We start from the raw sequence: 20,494 nt of genomic DNA, 5'->3' as shown, positions 1-20,494 counted from the left end.
TAGGCAAGTAGTGCTATCATGAGTGGCTTTATGACTCTACTTGCCTTTTTTTTTTATTACTAATGCTATTGAACACTTTGTTGTGTAATTATTTTCCATTTGGAGTTCCTCTTTTTCAAGGTGTTGAAATATTTTGACCATTTCTTTATTGATTTTTTTAATCTATTAGAAGGATTTCTGTATATATTATCCATAGGAGTTTCTTGTTTGACAAATGTCTTGCAAATATGTTCTCCTTCTATATAAATTGCCTTCTCATTTTTTTTAAGTTTATTTTTTTATTTTGAGGGAAAGAAATAGAGCACAACCAGGGAAGGGGCAGAGAGAGAGGGAGAAAGAGAATCTCAAACTTGTTCTATGCTAAGAACTCAGAGACTGATTTGGGGCTCAAACTCACAAATCACAAGATCATGACTGAGCCAAAACCAAGGGTCAAATGCTTAACCAACTGAGCTAACCAGGTGCCCCTTGCCTTCTCATTTTTAATGCTGTTTTTAATTACAGAAATTTTAAATTTCTTTTTTTTTTTGTATTTTACTGTCAATATTTGGGATTTTATTCACAACATTCACTAAATTTTGAACAGGTTTCTTCTTGACTACAGGCCCCTGATTTCCCTTTTTGTATGAAAATTTGCATTGGTAAATTCTTTCTGTGTCCTTTTTAAGATATAAATCCTTTATAAACCATAAAGACTTTCTCAAGGATCTGGGAGTGACCTCTTGGAAATGTAATCATCCAAAGAAAAGGAGATAGTACCTCTATTCTCCAGCCTCTGGGGGAAAGTAGAAGACAAACTTAAATAAGGGACAATTAGCAAACACAGCTAGCTTAATCATGTTGACCAGCTTTCCTGGTCATGTTTTCTTGTACTTTACCATGAGCTAATCCCAATGTTTAAAAAATCCTCCCTCATTTTGTTTCAGAGGATTTGAGTTCAACTTCTCTTCCCTACTGTAAGTCTCTCTCCTTAGTCTCAATTTTTTTAATGTTTATTTATTTTTGAGAGAGAGAGAGAGAGAGAGAGAGAGAGAGGCAGATAGAGATGGAGACAGAATCCAAAGCAGGCTCCATCCAGGCTCTGAGCTGTCAGCATAGAGCCCCACACAGAATTCAAACTCACAAACTGTAAGATCATGACCTGATGCTTAACTAACTGAGCCACCCAGGCGCCCCAATTACAATAGTCTTAAATAAAGTCTAAATTGACTAGTTAACTGATGGGGTACAATTTTCATTTTGTAGTTCATATAAATTAATACTTATATTTCTGTTGGATTGACTGTTTTATTAGCATAAAATATTTTATTTCCATTAATATATCTTGTATTATAAATTAGCACTTTTAGCTAGGTTTACATTACATATTTTTTTCCACCCTTTAACCTCAATTTATCTATGTCCTTAGCATGTCACTAGTAAATAACAAATAATCTCTTATTACTATTATTGTTATTATTATTGCTATGTTATTTTAACCAGTCCTGTGGTCTTTTATTTAGAATATTTAATGTGATAAGAAAAATATAATATTTAATATAAATAACCATTATAGTGGGATTATATCTGACCAGTTACAATTTATTGAAAGTACAATCTAAACTTATCCCTTTATAACTGGATTATCTACTTGATACAGATGATTCTTCTTCTATTTTCTACTTTATTGTCTTTTGTGGGGGTAATAAAATATTTTTATTTGATTTCCTTCTTCTAGATTTTAAGCATTTTTCCTTATTTTAGAATTATCATAGAGATTATGAATATATGTCTTTGATTGATTTCACTCTAATACAAATTACATCACTTAACACATCCTTAGCAATAGGAGCACCTTGGAATACTGAGAATATTAACTCTTTCCATTCATCACTCATTATTATACTATTGTAATATATCAAAATTCTATATACATCTATATTGTTTCCACATCACATTATAATTATTATTTTGTACAGTTGATATTCACTTGTATTCACTCTCATATATTTGCTTACTCTATTATTCCTCTTCCTCTTTGCATTTCTATGTCTTTACCCAGCATTTCTTGTCTGAACACATCTTTATTTTCAGCCTCAGTTTTGAAAAGCTGTGGACTGGTAAATAATTATAAATCAATAGTTATTTTTTTATTTTTAAAGATGTCAAAATCTTTTGTTTTTTGGTGAGTCAGACCTATTATTACTCCACTGAGAGTAATGTCTTTTTTTTTCTCTAATTATATTGAAAACTATTTTCTGCCCTTTTCTCCCCAAAAGTTTCTCTATGATGTGTCTATCTGTGATTTTCTTTCTATTTATCTTTCTTTGTGTTTGTGTTTGCTGTGCTTTTTTATCTGTAGGTTGACTTGTATGGATTCTTAGTTAAAAACAAATTGTATCCATTATGTCTCTGCATATCGTTTATGCCATTTTACCACCTACTCCTCCTATGCCTCAGATTAAAAAATATGTTAGACCTTGTATGCATATCTCCAATATTTTGTGATTGCTTTCCTCACTGCGTCCATTTTGTCTGTTCTATTCATCTGTCTTCACATTCACTAACCTTGCCATCCATTGTGCCAAAACTCTTATTAAAACTCTTATTAAAAAGACTGAGCTATTGATTTCAGTTACTGTACTTTTATGTTTTAGAATGTCCTTTAGTCCACCTCTGTAGATTCCAAATCTTGGTGAATGTTTCAACATCTTCATCTACACTATCATTTCTTTCCTTTACTTTTTTGAACATTTTAATAACAATTATCCGAAATCTTTTCTACTAATTTCAATATTGGAGTCATCTGACATCTATTGTCTGGTTTCTTTTCTCTTTGACATTACCTACAAGGTCTTGTGTGCTCACATATGTTGTAAATTAGGGTTTTATGTCCATCATATATCAAAAGAACTGCAGACTCTTTAGAAAATCTTTCAACCTCAAGAGGCCACCCTCTCCATATTTAACAGATGCTATGGGATTTAATTTTTTCAGGGTCAACTCCTTAAGATCAAGATTTAAACTGCATTAGTGCTGGGCTATAATTGTATAGGACTCAACCTACTTCTGGGTCTCCCCTGTTGTTAAAGTGCGGTTCTTTCAAACTTTCAATTATCCACCTTTTGAGCATTTGCTTCTTCAGGTCTGTAACACTGCAAAGATTCCATTTTATCACTGAGAGATTTTAGTTTATCTCTTTAGTCTTCTGCCACAGGTAGATTCAAAATAAGACAAACATTTTTAAACAGGAGACTGGCCATGAAATTAAAAGCCTTTAAGTCTCCAATATTCTCTCTGTGATCTACACTAAATGCAAAATATTCTTCTGGTTTCAGTGTTCTGGAAGAGCAGCATTTTCCAAGAGTTAATCCTAGGTTCTCAGCTTCTAGCTCTGACTGGAACTGATAAATGTGCCCCAGGGAAAAGCAGCTATAGAAACTGTGTCAATTCATCATTTTCTGTAGGGGTTTTCCATCCTTGCCAGTTTTATTTTCAAGCTCCTCCTTTTTGAGAGTTTTTGTCTTAAGCTTTTGAAAGTCTGTGATTAACTTCTTTCCACTTTCAGAGACTTTTGAATCATTTTATAGCATCTAACACTGTCTCAAATTCAGCAAATACCTTGTATTAAAACTGAACTTCTTTAGGTCCATCAGATCTAGAATTTTGTCACTCCGATGTCCACAACCACTGAAAGTTTTGCAGGTTTATCTTTCTTCCTTCAGCCACTCTTTGAGTGGCTAAATGCACAGTCCTCAGAGTCTACTCTAAATCAAGAACTGTCAAATGTTCACAGAACTAAGTAAATTAGTGAATAAAAGAAAGGAAGGAAAGAAGCAGGGAGGGAAGGAGGGAGGGAGGAAGGGAGGGAGAGAGGGAAGGAGGAGGGAGGAGGGGAGAAAGAAAGGAGGGAAAGAAAAATGTGAATCGCCAGCTTATACCTCCAGTCAGAAATTTTATTTCAGTTAGTTTTGTTGCTTTTGTGACCTATTACATGCGTAAAAATATAATTTAAAAAATTATTTACCTTCCTAGCACTATCAATGGAAGTGCTGCCTTACTTCAATATACTACATTCTACCTGGAAACAAAATCCAAATGCTCTTTTGGTGATTTGTATTTTAATAAACTTTGCTTTAAAAAAATTTAATGTTTATTTATTTTTGAAAGACAGAGACAGATGAGAGCGGGGAGGGGCAGAGAGAGAGACACAGAATCTGAAGCAGGCTCCAGGCTCTGAGCTGTCAGCACAGAGCCCAATGTGGGGCTTGAACTCATAAACTGTGAGATCATGACCTGAGCTGAAGTCAGATGCTTAACTAACTGAGCCACCCAGGTGCCCTCTATTTCAATAAATTTCCAAGGCAAAATAAAAAGTGTAGCATTCCTGTGTGAATTCCACAAATATACAGAGGCCCAGAGGATTCCCTGATCTAACCTATCATACACTGTACTATGAAATGGAAGTTGTTGTTTTTTTTTTTCATTTAAACCCAGGGAGACTACCGTATATTATAATTTATCTAATAGTGCTGTAGTCCATAATTATTTTTAAACATTAGATGGTATGCATGAATAAAACATTACAAATGTCTCAGGCATGGTATCTGACTATTCTACCAGGAAAATTAGAAAGAAAAATTTGAGATTAGAAATTCATTAGGTTTATTCCTAGATAGCTTATTGGTTTTGGTGCAATTATAAATAGGATTGATTCTGTAATTTCTCTCTCTGTTGCTTCATTATTGGTGTATAGAAATGCAACAGATTTATGTACATTGGTTTTGTGTCCTGTGATCTTACCAAATTTTTTTTATCAGCTCTAGCAGGTTTGTGTGTGTGTGTGTGTGTGTGTGTGTGTGTGTGTGTGTGGAATCTTTTGGACTTTTTATAGACAGTATCATATCATCTGCAAATACTGAAAGTTTTACTTCTTCCTTGTTCATTTGGATGCCTTTTGCACTGTTGGTGGGAATGTAAACTGGTGCAGCCACTTTGAAAAACAATATGAAGACTTCTCAAAAAGTTAACAACAGAACTACCCTGTGAGCCAGCAATTGCACTACTATGTATTTACCCAAAGAATAGAAAAATACTCATTCAAAGGGATACATGCACCTCAATGTTTATAGCAGCATTATCTACAAAGGCCAAATTATGTAAACGGTCCATGTGCCCACTGACTGATGAATGGATAAAGAAGATATTGTACTCAGTCATAAAAAATGAAATCTTGCCATTTGCAATGACGTGGCTGCAGATGGAAATAAGTCAGTCAGAGAAAGACAGATAACATATGATTTCACTCATATATGGAGTTTAAGAAACAAAACAAACAAAAGGGAAAAAAAAAAGAGAGGAAGGCAAACCAAGAAACAGAGGAGTCTTAGCTATAAAGAGCAAACTGATGGTTACCAGAGGGGAGGTAGGTGGGGGATGAATTAAACAGGTGATGGCTATTAAGGCGTGCGCTTGGGATGAGCACCCATTATTGTATGAAAGTGTTGAATCACTATACTGTACACTTGAAATTAATATTACACTGTATGTTAACTTAGTGGATTTTAAATTAAAACTTAAAAAAAGAAAAAAATATATAAACTGTAGAAAGAGAGATTCATAAGATTTTCCAACAATTTCAAGGGGATAAGGATCTTTGATTCTAAACAGTTCTTCCTGTTTTTATAAATAGAAGTATTTATATTTGAAAATATTTATAATTAAAAAGTGTTACTTATTAAGCACTATTTTGATCAAAATATACCTCAAGAATTTCTAAATTTATCAATCCTTCCTACATTTATTTGCCTACCCTCTTATTTTATAATTTGGTGGTTCTATTCCACAAAAAAGATGATTTGTTGCAACCATCAATTGTATTGTTTCTTATCTGATGTTAGCTGTGGACTTGTCCTAGATGGTCTTTATTTTGTTGAGATATGTCCCTTCCATGCCTAATTTGTTGAGTTCTTTTATCATGAATGGATGTTGAATTTTGTTGTCACTCTTTAAGTATGTTTGGCTAACCCAATCACCAGAAAAATTCTAACACTCAGTCCTATAAGTCTGGCCTCTTGGAAGTTAAAACCTCTTTTGCCCATTTGAAAGTTAGACATGCCCAGCACTTTTGAGTAATAACTATACAATTATGCTCACCATAATCTAAGGATTTTAATTATTCTTTTATCTTGTATTATTATATATGCTTTTATCAACATTTTCAATTTTATGTTGACACATCCTTAATCTTTTATTAAAATTCAGTGCTTTATGAAATGAAAGCTATTACAGGCTATGTAATCAATAAGAAACAATATTGAAAGCACATATACACACTCATAAAAATTCAGATATAACAAAAACAAAAACCCACAAACATAAATCAAAATTGATTTAAATTTGATTAAAAAATAAAGAGTTCAGTGAAGGTGCACATTCATGAAATTCATGTTAATGTAAAGAAGGTATAGGACAAACAAGTGCTCTCTGCGTTTTTGCCTCACAAATGAAACCCATGGGCTATTAGAAAAGGCTAGAAATATATCAGAGAAATCAGATGATAAATTCTTATATCGAGAAAGGCAAAAGCTTTCTTTCTTAAATGACTAATACATGAGTTCAAGAGCAGGTTAGGTTCTAGTGCCCATGGTACATAGCAATACACAAAGCACAATATGTTTTCAGTAAAATACAGAATCATTGGTAATAAAAGTGATATAGATGTCTATTTGAAGCAATAATAACAGAAATTAAATAAAAGGCTTTCCAATTATGTAATAGTTTCTTCCAAAAAGAAAGTAGCCGTTTCAGTATAGTATTTTTTGTTTTATATCTGACCAAGTTTAAGTGTTGCATTAAAACTTATCTTACCTGATTCCTCAAAGTCACCGTTGTAGGCTTTCCAGGTTTCAGTTATTCGAAGAAGATTCTCTTCCATGGCTTGAATGTCCATGGAGGGGCAGTTGCATTCTGGAAATTTGGGACCACATTGACACCAGCAATCATTGTCCTTGCAGATGAACTCTCCCTCTGAATTGCAAGCAATGTAGCTCAAAGCCGCTTGTACAAAACGCTCCTGAAGATAGTCTGGAAGGAGGACTTGCAGCCCTGAAAGAGCATAACATGCAAATAAGTTGTTTTTTGTTTTTTGACAAAGAAAAAAGGTATAACACATATTTAAAATCTTCAAAAAAGGCCAACAATTTAATATATAAGTCATGGATTTAAAACAATCATTAGAGGGGTACTTGGGTGGCTCAGTTGTTTGAGCGTCCGACTTTGGTTCAGGTCATGATCTCACGGTCTGTGAGTTTGAGCCCCGCATCAGGCTCTGTGCTGATGGCTCAGAGCCTGGAGGCTGCTTCAGGTTCTGTGTCTCCCTCACTCTCTGCCCCTCCCCCGCTTGCGCTCTGTCTCCCTCTCTCTCAAAAAATAAACAAACATTTAAAAACAATTAAAAATAGGGGCGCCTGGGTGGCTCAGTGAGTTAAGCAACCGACTTCAGCTCAGGTCATGATCTTGCAATTTGTGAGTTCCAGCCCCACGTCAGGCTCTGTGCTGACAGCTCAGAGACTGGACCCTGCTTCGGATTCTGTGTCTCCCTGTCTCTCTGCCCCACCCCCTGCTTGAGCTCTGTCTCTCTCTGTCTCAAAAATAAATAAAAACATTAAAAAAATATTTTTTAAACAATCATTAGAAAATTATCTAAGCCAAAAAAAGAAAGAGAAAAAAAAAAGAAAGAAAAAAGAGAGAAAATGATCTAAGCCTTCAAAATTGCAAATATTTGTAATTCTTTTCAACATGCGCTGATTCTGTGCACTGTCCAAGAATCCCAGAAATGATAGAGGTGTTTAATCCCTCAGATTACCTGATTTTTTAAAAAATTTAATTGGCTCTTTGTTTCTTCATTTATGTAAAAAAAAGTTTTTGAAGTTTTCATTTTATTTTTTTTATTTTTAATTTTTTTCTTTATATTTTATTTATTTTTGAGACAGTGAGAGACAGAGCAAGAGTGGGGGAGGGGCAGAGAGAGACGGAGACACAGAATCCAAAACACGTTCCAGGCTCTGACCTGTCAGACCAGACTGAGCCACCCAGGCGTCCCTAAAATGTTCATTTTAATTCCAGTTAGTTAGCATACAGTGTTATATTAGTTTCAGGTGTACAGTATAGTGATTCAACACTTCCCGACATCACTCAGCGCTCATGTCAACAAGTCCACTCCTGGAGCCCCATCACCTATTCAACCCATCTTCCCCACCTCCGGTAACCATCATTTCGTTTTCTATAATTAAGAAAGAATCTATTTCTTGGTTTGTCTCTCTCTTTCTCTCTCTGCTCATTTTTTTTTTGTTTTTTTAAATTCCACATATGAACAAAATTATATGGTATTTCTCTTCCTTTGTCTCCTTAACCTAATTGTTTAGAATATTTAGTTATTTTTACATAATGTAGGTAGAACCTACCTTCCTATACCTTTAAAAAGAGATGCATTTATTTTCCACCACATGATTTCAAGTAGTTTTCAATATTTTCTTTTACTTTCAGACTATTAGCCCACATTTACATAGATATCACAAGACAATGGGTTGTGGCAATGGTAAAGGAGTTACAGAATGTTGATGATAATGCTTATCTCTTGTTATTAACAATGCATAACTTATCCAACCCTGTTATTCAGGAGTGATCATTGAGACTACAAGGAAGCAGATGGACTGATTTCCATTGTTACACAGTTCATGTCCTTGCCATGTATTAAGACAGCTCTATGATATGATTCATTACTTGTCTACATGCAAGTTTAGTGAATTGATATCTCTGAGGAAAACATTCAAAAATGAAGATAAGTCTATATGATTAATATTTAGGGTTCTTTACTTGTTTAGTATTTATTATGATACTTCAAGAAAATAGTTTCAATTTCAGCCATCTTGTTACATAGGAAAATTTAATAAAAAAGGTAAATATTCAAAGTGATCAGTATATAAAAAGAAAAAGAAAAAGAAACATCTGGCCAATACCTAATTGCCATTTACTACAAAATTGGATTTTACAATTATGTTTATCTCTTTATCTATCTATCTATTTATCTATCCCTGCAAGAAGAAAACTGACATTCTGTAAAAAGTTTTTTGGGGGATGGGGAAGAAGTCTAGAGACAAATCACTCAAAACCTTTTTGAGTTTTTTAAGGCTCTCCTGGGGATTTTTTTTTTTTTTAATGTACAGGAAAAATAGAGTAAAAACACCAAAATACTAATTACAGAAGGTCTACTTGGCACTGAGCCATTGCTTAAGGAAGCTGAGTTCTGAGCCCAGGATGTTCTGTTAAAGGGAGCATATGAAACAGGGCACTGGAAATTATAAATGATAATCTAATGGAAATTCTGCAAACTGAAGTTAAGAAATAACTGATGGACTAATAGCAGGCTAGAAATAGTTAAACAGATAATAAGCAAACTGTAATATGTCATAAAAATATTGAATACAAAGTAGTAAAAAAAAAGGCAAAAGAATATAAAATACAGAAGACAGTATAAAAGATATATAAGTCATGACTAAAAGGTCTAAAAATATATTTAGTGGAACCCCAGAATAAGAGGTAAGAAGGAAAAAAGCAATATTTGATGAATAAATATATTAAAATTTTTTCAAAATTGATGAGACACTAACAAAGCTGTAATGTGCAAATATATGTTCTGGCAAGGCAAAATATACTTTCTGGCAAGACAAGCAGCAAAGTGAAAATGACCAGCTGACTAGTGCTCTTCAATGCTGTTCATCCAAAATAGTGTGAAAAACTAAGGAATTCCTTGGACATTATCAATGTGCCATCTAAAATTTTCATCACATATTAAATAAACCAAGAGTAGCAATTTGTTGCATTATAAATATTTCTCTTTTGGGGCACCTGTGTGGCTCAGTCTGTTAAGCCTCCAATTTGACCAGGTACATGATCTTCTGGTTCATGAGATCAAACCCCTCAATGGGCTCCATAGTGAGAGTACAGAGCCTGCTTGGGATTCTCTCTGCTCTGTCTGTCCCTCCCCCAGCTTGTGCTATCTCAAAATAAACACAAAAGCATTAAACAAACAAACAAATAATTCTATTTTAAAATAAAAATATTACATTGTATTTCCTTATGTAACAATGGATGCATGTCCTGGCAATTTGGGATCTAATAACATCTACTAGAAAGAATTTATGAGTGAGGTGTGTGTATGTGCATATGTGTTTGTTAATTCATTTCACGATCCCTACATATTTTTGTCCTAATATATATTCACTAATAAGCATCTTTCCTGACCTCAGTCACATATCACTGCTATGAAAATAAATAATTGATGATGTGTGTATATTTTACTGACAAGTAGAGATAACATAAAATTTTATGGCATAAATTATACAATACATGCTTTTCTTTTGTTTAATTTTTTAAGTTTATTTATTTATTTTGACAGCGAAAGAGAGAACACACAAGCAGATGCGGGACAGAGAGAGAGAGAGAGAGAGAGAGAATCCCAAGCAAGCTCTGTTCTGTTAGCACAGAGCCCAGCGCCAGCTCAGACTCACAAACCCTGAGATCATGACCTCAGCCAAAACCAAGAGTCAGATGCTTAACCAAGTGAGCCACCTGCACTTCAATATGTACTTTTCTAATAATGAAAATCTTCAAGCTAAAGAATGTTAGTTCTCGATGTAATCATTGTAATTACTGGTAACACACAACTCAGTAGATTTAAATTTAGTACATGTATTGGTAAATAATCTTTAAAAACAAATGTTACCATCTTAATGAAAACACAGGATTTTAGTGACTTGATAGGGTTTTAGTGTTTATTAGTTTATGGGTTTTTTGGCTAGAAATATATGTTAATAAAAATCATTTTCCTGCTTTTCATCCGTATATATGTTAAGCTCTAAGAAATCTGTTCCAGGGAAGTGGGCTGGCATCCAAGCCCCTGCCATTGTGAATCTGGCGGGAATGGGAGCCATCAGAACGGCCACCATGACTGTGGACAAGAGCAGCACGATGCTGCAGTACATCGACTACAGGATAAGGTGCATCCCTCAAGACTCCCGTATCTTCATTGGCACCTTCAAGGCTTTAAACAAGCGTGTGAATCTGATCCTCTGTGACTGTAATGAGTTTAGGAAGATCATGCCAAAGAATTCAAAACAGGAAGAGAAAGAAGGAAGTCCTTGGTCTGGTGCTGCTTGGGGAGGAGAAACTGGTCTCAATGCCAGGAGAGGGACCTCTTCCCAAAGATACTGACATTGTCTGAGTGACACCTGCTGGACCTGCCAGAGGCCCAGGGATTAGCAGAGCTGATGACAGAGGAATCCGAGGTGGTGTTCCAATGCCCCACACTCCTGCAGGACTTTCTGTGCCCGGCCGAGGGGTTGGTGGGCCAGCCCAACAGGTGATGACCCCCCCAAGGAAGAGGCATTTGGGTTGCTGCAGTTGCTGCTATAGCCAGTATTGCCGGGGCCCCAACCCAGTATCCACCCGGCTGTGGTGTCCTTCCCCACCTAAGGGTTGAGAGGAACCCCCTCCAGGCATGATGGACCCACCACCTGGCATGAGGATTCCCACGGGTCCCACAGTGAGGATCCTCATGGATGAGGAAGTCCAACGAGCATGCCCCTTTCAGGATGCAACAGCCTTCCAGGGGGATGAGATGCTTTATTTGACCTGTGGCCACAGAGATATGGATGTAGTCCACAAAGGCATGGGCCCGATTGCCCGGGTCCAAGTTACCACAGGCCTGTTTGTTTGTTATGCCTTTGTTCTCAGTCTCATGAAGTTGTCTGGTTTCCCTTTGGTGGTCTCCTCCCCCGGGAATGCGCCCACCAAGGCCCTAGACTGTTCTTGCCCTCCTCAGCTCCCTGCCTGTTTCCTGAAATGCTGTACATAGTCCTTCTATTTCCTTATGGCCTGTGAAACTAGTCTCTAATAAACTCTCAAGAATATTTAAAAAAAGAAAAAAGAAAATTTGTTCTGATACATCAATAAATAAAGAAAATAGGAAATAAAACAGTTTTATGAGGCAATATCATTAAATTTTTACTATAAGCAAAACAAAAACAAAAACAAAACAAAACAAAACAAAACAAAACAATTACAGTGACCTATCAGTAAATCTCCTATTTGATAATAAACCAGTCCTCTGTCAATTTTGTTGAAATAAAACATTAAGAACCAACTGATCTGGAAAAGTATTTGTTACTCAATCATATGAATCATTCACATCTCAGTTTCTGGGAATTTTACCAAAGAGTTATTACCAAGACTTAATAAATGACTTTTCATTACTCCTTTACCCTTTCACTCAGAAGTACTTTGTTTGATATGTTAAATTAACCAGGCGTTGCAAACATTGGAATGTTATTAATATATTAATATGAATATATTAATGTTAGTATATTTGTTAACACTTTCTTATGAGTTACTCTTTGTCATATATTACATGTATCATCATCAATAATTTGGAGTTGCAGGTATGGCTTTTTCAAGTTTTGAAGTGTCTGTTTGTAAGCTAACCGGTGAAGCCAGATCTCGAGGACAAACAAGCAGGTAAACCTAGCTTCCTCACTGCCAGAAAACATTTGATTTCAGTTTTTTTAGGTCAAAATTAATGTTCTGTGTGCATCTCTTTGACATCTCATTTCAGAATGTTCATTCTAATATAGTGAGGTCATGGAGTTTTGTTCTGAATTTGTTGCCTGATGCTTTTACCTTGAATAATTCTTATTGATGCTTTCCTTGCTCTGATGAAATTCTACTTCGAGACACCAGTGTTTCCACTTGTCAAATATAGTGACCTAAAATCTTGTATACATTTCAAAGGAATGTATCCTGGGAATGTTGATCCAGAATCAACTAATGCTTTGCTGTTGTTGTTGTTTTTTTTTTTTTAAGTGGAGAAGGGCTAGTATTAATGGTGAGGTTGAACAAGTAAATCAACATAAATACTCGGACTCTCAATAAAGATGAAGTCTCAGAAAGAACACATGGGGAGTTGAGGATTTTGATATTAATTTCCTGAAATTATCTTTGGAAAGGTCTTGGCACCACAGGGGTACACATAAAGTTGTGGCAGACAATTGAAAATAGAGGCCTGGAAAATAGAAAAGGTGAAAAATAGAGATACAGGTTTCTGCATTACTCACAGAAATGGTAAAAGGTTGAAACAATAATTATTCAAAAAAGAAGCGCTGCTTCACTTATTCCTGTGCTAATTGTTTTTCAAGACAGATAAGAGGTTGAAGCTTTGCTTTTATAATATAATATTCTAAAAACTAAGCACAGTGATTCACAAATAAAAAAATAATAACTCATGTTAATAAATAAATTTTAATAATAAATCAATAAACATATGTCATATAAATATTCCAAATCCTTTTCTATTAAACTTAATGTTCTGATGACAAGTTAATCCATACATTAGAAAAGAGTAAGGAGTAGAGAATTACATGTAATATCAGTAGAGTACATTTGTTTAAGTAAGAAAAAAATATTTCAATAACTTTATATCCAAAATTGATAATGAGAAATTGGATGGCATTCAAACTTTAAATTTTTAAGTACTTCCTTTTTCATTTGTATACAATTGAAAAGAGATGAGATTCATTTATTATTTAGGGTAAATTTAAGTAACCCAAAGCTATTACATTTTTGAAAATTGAAGTGTTGAGGGAAAATGTCTGAATTTCTGGAACTTTAGAGCATTCTTAGGTAAAACTGAATAATGTAAATGCAGCTCTAACTTATGTAGTTAGAGAAAAAAGTAGACGAGAGAAAAGGTAGACTAGAGAAGAGTGACTGAAAATAGATCAAGTTGATCAGTCAACTTAATTTAGATAATATGTCCCCACAAACAAGGCCTTTCTGAACTTCTTCAACTAGTACATGTTTAAACACGTGTATTCATAATATTTCCTGTCATTATAAATAAGTAATAAATAAGTACACACACCAATGACCCATTTGAGGACAGTATATATATGTTACAAGTTATTTAAAAATCCTCTATTGAGTTTTCTTACAAAATATAGCAATAGAAAACAAAAGGCAAATTATTACCATTATCACATAATCTATCTCTATGATGGAAGTAATGCAAATATAAATATTTTGTTAATATATTCTCAAATAAGTGTCTATCAGAGGACAAACTCAGCTCTATGTACCATATTAGGCTATGTTTGTTTGTTTAGTTATTTACTTATTTTTAAAGTTCATTTATTGATTTTGAGAGAGGTAGAGACAGTGCAGATGGGGGAGGGGACAGACAGAGGGAGAGAGAGAGTCCCAAGCCATGGGGCTTGAACTCACGAAAATGTGAGATCATGACCTGAGCCGAAATGCTTAGATATTATGTAATACTTAAAATGTCAACAGTTCATGCTACTCTGTGCATTGATATGGCTACAACTTTTACTAGAATCTATAAGGAAAAAGTCAAACCCAGACAAACCTATGAAAACACAGCTACATATTGAGATAAAGATTACTGTATAGAAGTAAAATATCATGATAAATTTTCAATTGCCACAGATTACCTAATTTAAGAAGTAAAGTGAATTTTAACATTTTCTTCATCTGGTATAGAATGTTATTAGCAATTAAAAATAGGAAATTAGCATTTTGTAAGAATTTTAACAGCCTAGTGCTGCATATACGGCTTGTGAAGAAGAAGAAGAAGAAGAAGAAGAAGAAGAAGAAGAAGAAGAAGAAGGAGGAGGAGGAGGAGGAGGAGGAGGAGGAGGAGGAGGAGGAGGAGGAGGAGGAGGAGGAGGAGGAGGAGGAGGAGGAGGAAGAGGGAGGGGGTGGGGGAAGGGAAGGAGAAAGAAATCACAACTGGGTAATTGTTATCCAGACTTGTAGAGAATTAATGAAGTTTTAGCTACATACCTTGCAACTGAATCTTATTCTCAGGACTCTGAACCAGAACAGAACTGACAGAATCTAAGTTGTCATAGTTACTGCAGCCAAGAGGACCAGTCCGTGTTTCTGTTACCTGACAAACAAAACATCAACTTTATTGTATAAATCAGACTTCACCATGTTCTTTTAGCTCAATGTAGCTGTCACACACTGATATTATATGTTTGACAGTAAACATCACTGAAAGGCATAGGATCTGATACATACCAACAATACACACACCTAAGCACAGAGAAGACAAATAACTCCCTTTGTCTTCAATTCCATTCTCTTTCCTTTGGCTAGGCATAAATCTTCTGGGAAAATAATAGAAAGCCCTTTTTGGTCAAAAGCATCACTCACCTAAGGTCATTGATTTTAACCAAGATATGACAAGGCCATGCCCCTTTAGATAGAGAGCAAGTTCTGACTCGTATGAGAATTGTTTTTTGTTTGTTCATTTTTCCTCAATAAATCAGACCCATCTGTCAGGCTACTGTCTAAAAACTGATTTTATTATTTTATTCTACTTAAAAATCTGTAATTTTCCCATCTTTTATGGTGCCTTCAAAGTCCAAACTCTTTTGCTTGATTTCCATCTGTCCCATTTATCCCCAACACACATTAACTTGCTTTCCAGCTGGACATTCTTAATTCTATGCCTTTGCTCATACATCCTCCACCCCCATCTTTCTTTTCTCCCCTTTGACTAACTTATTTTATCTCTCCTCAAGATTAAGCACATTTTCAAACACCCACACAAAATATTCCTTACTGACTTCCACTTGTATTTTTCCCATTTCTATAAAGTTGGGGTTTGCAGTGCTCAGCCATAGCACTGAATTATGGAATCACATGTTGCAGACTAATTTTTCCATGGGTCTCTCAGGATGTAGAGTATTAGAAGCTGAGGAGGAGTTTAGGAAATAAAGAGAAATTAAATTTATCCTCAGGATAATTAAAAAAAAAACCATAGTTTGAAGCAGGGAAATATTGTGATGATCTTTGTATTTTAAAAAAAGATACTCTCCACAGAACAACCAGAACAGTTTCCAAAATTAATTCACATCATCTCATTTCACCATTCACAACTCCATGATGGCTTTCCATCTTACTGAGGGTAAAACCCAGAACCCTTCCTAGAACTAAACAAATGTCATACTATCCAGTTATCCCTGTTACCTCTCTAAACTCATCCCCTCTCCTCTTTTCCTTGTTCACTCCACTCCAACTACACTTACCCTTTGCGAACATGCTAGTTATTTTCCGACCTTGGGATTTCTGACCTGCTGTTCCTGCATCTGGAATGCTCTTCCTCAAAATATTTATAAGCTCACTGTTTCACTTCTTTCAAATTCTTGTTCAAATGCCACTCTCTTAGGACTACTTGGACTAGCCTATTTTCAATGAATACACCTTCCCACACTTTTGAACCACTATTTCCTTTCCTCCTTACCTTGTTCTACTTTTTCCAAAGCAGTTTTCAGCTTCTAACATGCAGTATAATTTAATCATTTATCATGATTACCGTTGACACCTCTCATCGGAATGCAAGTTCCACAAGTGCGGGAAATACTGCCTATTTTGTTCACTATAGTATCCACATCACATACTAGGTTCTTGTATAAGCCCATGATGAAGTGAAAAAGAAGGGGACATACTAGGTTCTTGTATAAGCCCATGATGAAGTGAAAAAGAAGGGGACAGTTTGAGGGGGAAATCATAACAAGGAAGACAGTAAGGTCGTTATTGAGATGATAAAGCCTGAATAAAGCCTGGCAATAACATTTATCTGAAGACGACAGATTATATAAAACAATTGGACCTGGCAAGATTAGGAAACACTGAAAATATACACAGTGGAGAGAGGAAAAGGAAACTGAGGTTTCGAGCATAAGTGATAACATTATGATATGTTGCAAATAGGGTCCACTGTGGAGAACATGTAAGGGATTTGGTTTTGAGCATTCTGACTTCTGAATGGAATAACATTTTCAGCCAGAAACATCCAGTAGGAGTAACAGTGCAGATCTCTTTCTTAGAAGTTATGTCAAAGATGGGATTACTAACTTGGGAGTCAAACACTTGTAGGTAATAATCAAAGACAAAGGGATAGACATGTCAGCTCAGATGCACTGAGTGAAGGTATAATTTGTACCATGACAGCTCTATGATATTTTGTAACAAGTCCTTTAAAACAATGTATATTGACTATGACTACAAAGCAATAGTTGAGAATGCAGCTTATCATGTGCAAAACAATACGTTTTCCCTAACATCACACCAACTTTGTCTACTCCCCACCACTCTATTCCAATGGTGATACTGACCATCTCTTATTTTTTTCAGGGAAATCATATCTAATGTTGATATGTATAGCATACATGTATGAGTATGAGTGTGTATATACACATGACATTTAAATATAAATAATTAACAAAAGGGTAAAAGGAGGATTAAAGCCATCAAAGGAAATACTTAAGGTTTCATATAACTTAAATCTTCATGTTGTCCTATCATGTAGTTTAACTACTGCCCACCAACACACACAGACACCAAAATAATAGAAACAAATTCCAGCATTTGTCATTGTAAGGAATTTTTAAGAAGTAAAATCGGCTTGGGGCACCTAGGTCGCTCAGTTGGCTAAGCGTCCCACTCTTGGTTTTGCCTTAGGTCATGATCTCACGGTTTTATGGGTTTGAGCCCTGCATCAGGCTGTGTGCTGACAGTGCAGAGCCTGCTTGGGATTCTCTCTCTCTCTCCCTGTCTGTCTGCCCCTCCCCTACTCACACTGTCTCTGTCTCTCCCAAAATAAATAAACTTAAAAAAAATAAATAAATAAAAAGAAAAAAGAAATAAAATTGGCTTCCAGCACACGTTTATTGAGATATGAGATCTTGGAATTTAGAAGGCAATCTTCTGGCACTTAACTTTTGAAAGAAGATCAATGGTAGTATTCCATCTCTTTACAGACCTTCAGTTATATTAAGTCACTGTGTTTTTGAGAATAAATTCAGGAAATTTAAATAATGGGTTTATAAATTTAGAAGTTTGAATACCTTTCTATATCTACAGATTGATTTAATCTCTTGCCTTTCACAATATACGATAATAAAAATCTAGCAGATCTTATTTATAATTTTATTATTTTTAAATTATTATTTGTTTTTGAAAGAGAAAAAGAGAGCACAAGCAGAAGAGGGGCAGAAGGAGAGGGAGAGAGGATCCCAAGCAGATTCTGTCCTGTCAGTGCACACACAAACCTCTGAACCGAGAGATCATGAACTGACCTAAAACCAAGGGTCAGAAGCTTCACTGACTGAGCCACCCAGGAGCCCCAATTTATAATTTTATTTTGTTTATTATCACTCAAAAGTGAATTCGCTAATACTTTTCTGATTTAATATAAAAATTCACAAACTCTAGCACAGTCAAAATGCAAACCTCTTATTTTCAATGGTTTCATATTTAAGGCTCTTACATGTCTTATTGCTGTCAACATTAATAAATGCATCCATCCTTGTTTCTTTAATACTATCAAGGAAATGAAATGAAAAGAAACTAATAAAAGCCAATTTATTCTATAAGCATTTCTATAGATATATTAACTCTACCAAAAATGAATTATGTGGTGGTACCACAAATAGCTTGAACTTCTGTTCATCAGCTGATAGATGAACATCTGGTATAGAGGTCTTCATATATAATCTAAAAATGGAAGAGTGATTAAACAGGTAAACATAAAAATGAGTAAGACTAAAAAAAATGAATGCCGACTGACAACAATCCAGTACTGATAGCTTTCAGTGTTTTGAGAACTGTGATATCGAATGAGAAAATATTTTTTTTAATTTAGTTTATTCATCTATTGGAAGGAGGATGTTGAAAGCAAGGGAATGTAGTCCTTAGTATCCAAAAATGATGCCCTGTCTGAGGTGTCACAGTGGTTTGTGATTATATCTGAGCACTATGAAGAAAACTGTATGTGTTTGTGGAAGTTGAAGGACCAGTGTGGAGTAGCAAACACAGAAGAGGCGACTTTACCGGGAGAGAAAGAAAAATCGAACCTTCTGAACGTATTTAGGACAAATATGTCCTCAAAATATAACAAATGCGGTGTTTATTTCTATCATTGACTTATGTGAATTGTGTTTTATTTAAAACAATTTTTTAAATGCTTATTTTTGAGAGAGAACAAGTGGGAGAGGGTCAGAGAGAAGGAGACAAAGGATCCGAAGCAAGATCTGTGCTGACAGCAGGGAGCCTGATATGGGGCTTGAACTCACAAACCACTGGATCATGACCTGAGCTCAAGTCAGAGACTCAACAAAGTGAGCCACCCAGGTGCCTCTATGCAGATTGTGTTTTAAATATATTGTTAAAGATCAGAGCGGATACAAAAGATCCTTCAATTTTTCCTATATCGTTCCCATGTTGTTGCAATAAACTACTGCTTACTATTTCCACAGTTGGGAGAATTTTACAGTCTAAAAGAAGAATATAGAACCTTCTTAACTCAAAGAAGTTCCTTGGAAGTAATTATATTAACCAATAGTATAGAGTCACGTTAATTTAGATTAAAATAAAATGGTACAAATATTTCACTCGGAAATAAACCATCTTTATGATTTTCTATCAAATTTCTCTACAGTTTTACATAGTCTAAAGATGATATAATGCCACAGCGATGCAGTGGAGTAATAAAATCAATTCAATGAGAACTAGTTGAAGAAAAACTATCTGAAGCAAATTTTTTAAACTATTAAAACAGTGAAGAAAATGGGACAAAAGAGTAAACACAAAAAAAAACATGCCACATTCCTAAATGAAATTGCACTATTAAGAGTCCATCATCTTCAAACTCAGGCATTACATATTTAAAATACTTGCAGTCAAAATCATAATAATGTTATATATTTTGAAGAAAACAGACTTAAATGAACATGCCCAGGTCACGACTGTAGCTCCACCAACTTAAGCTATTTAAGCTTCAAGTTTCTATTGGGTGGAATGACTAAAATTTTCCTAGAGCACAGTGTGCTTGGGAAACAAAAATGAGCTGATCCATAAACAGTGCTTCCCATGTGCCTGGGCCACAGTAATTAATTCAAGGTAAATGTAAAGTATGTGTAAATGTTTACTATTAAAAAGCAAAGGCACAAGATGATCTCAATTCATGTGAACTTATTGAAATTATCCACACTCTACCTCTCAATCAAGGTTATTAAGATCACAATACTTTTTCTGATATCAGTGCTGAATGCTAACTAACACTTTTCTTTGTAGTTAGAGACCAGGGGGCTGAATTTTAAACCATCCTAAATCAAACTCACCCTTGAAAGAGACTAGGTAGAAATTTTGTACAAAATCACATCAATACACAATTAGAGCACAATATAGTAAGAATAATCCACAGGTTAAGCTAGAAATATTGGTATAGGAAAAAATAGTTCAATTACATAAAATGAAAAAAACAACAGTAGCTACAAGAAGAATAGAAAAAGTTTTCTGATCTGTAGTATTGAAGACAATCAAGGAGTCTCTCAAAACAAGTATGATTATATGAGAAAATCTTCATCCATGT

The 20,494-nt window shown here is 34.9% G+C and overlaps 1 protein-coding gene and 1 pseudogene across 1 annotated transcript in view; one reads left to right on the top strand and one right to left on the bottom strand.

Moving 5' to 3' along the window:
- The window catches only part of BRINP3 (BMP/retinoic acid inducible neural specific 3), a 404,544-nt gene that overhangs the window by 117,414 nt on the left and 266,636 nt on the right, over positions 1-20,494 (bottom strand). The window contains exons 5-6 of the mRNA XM_042925066.1: positions 14,896-15,001; positions 6,850-7,086 (exon numbers count right to left, since the gene is read on the bottom strand). Coding sequence (XP_042781000.1) covers positions 6,850-7,086; positions 14,896-15,001 — 343 coding nt within the window. The remainder of the gene's footprint in view (positions 1-6,849; positions 7,087-14,895; positions 15,002-20,494) is intronic.
- On the top strand, positions 10,987-11,843 carry LOC122211702 (annotated as a pseudogene).

The sequence above is a fragment of the Panthera leo genome, chromosome F3 (assembly GCF_018350215.1).
Source record: "Panthera leo isolate Ple1 chromosome F3, P.leo_Ple1_pat1.1, whole genome shotgun sequence".
In the NCBI taxonomy this organism is placed as follows: Eukaryota; Metazoa; Chordata; class Mammalia; order Carnivora; family Felidae; genus Panthera; species Panthera leo.
The sequence above is the reverse complement of the archived record's forward strand: the minus strand, read 5'-3'. Positions and strand labels throughout refer to the sequence as shown.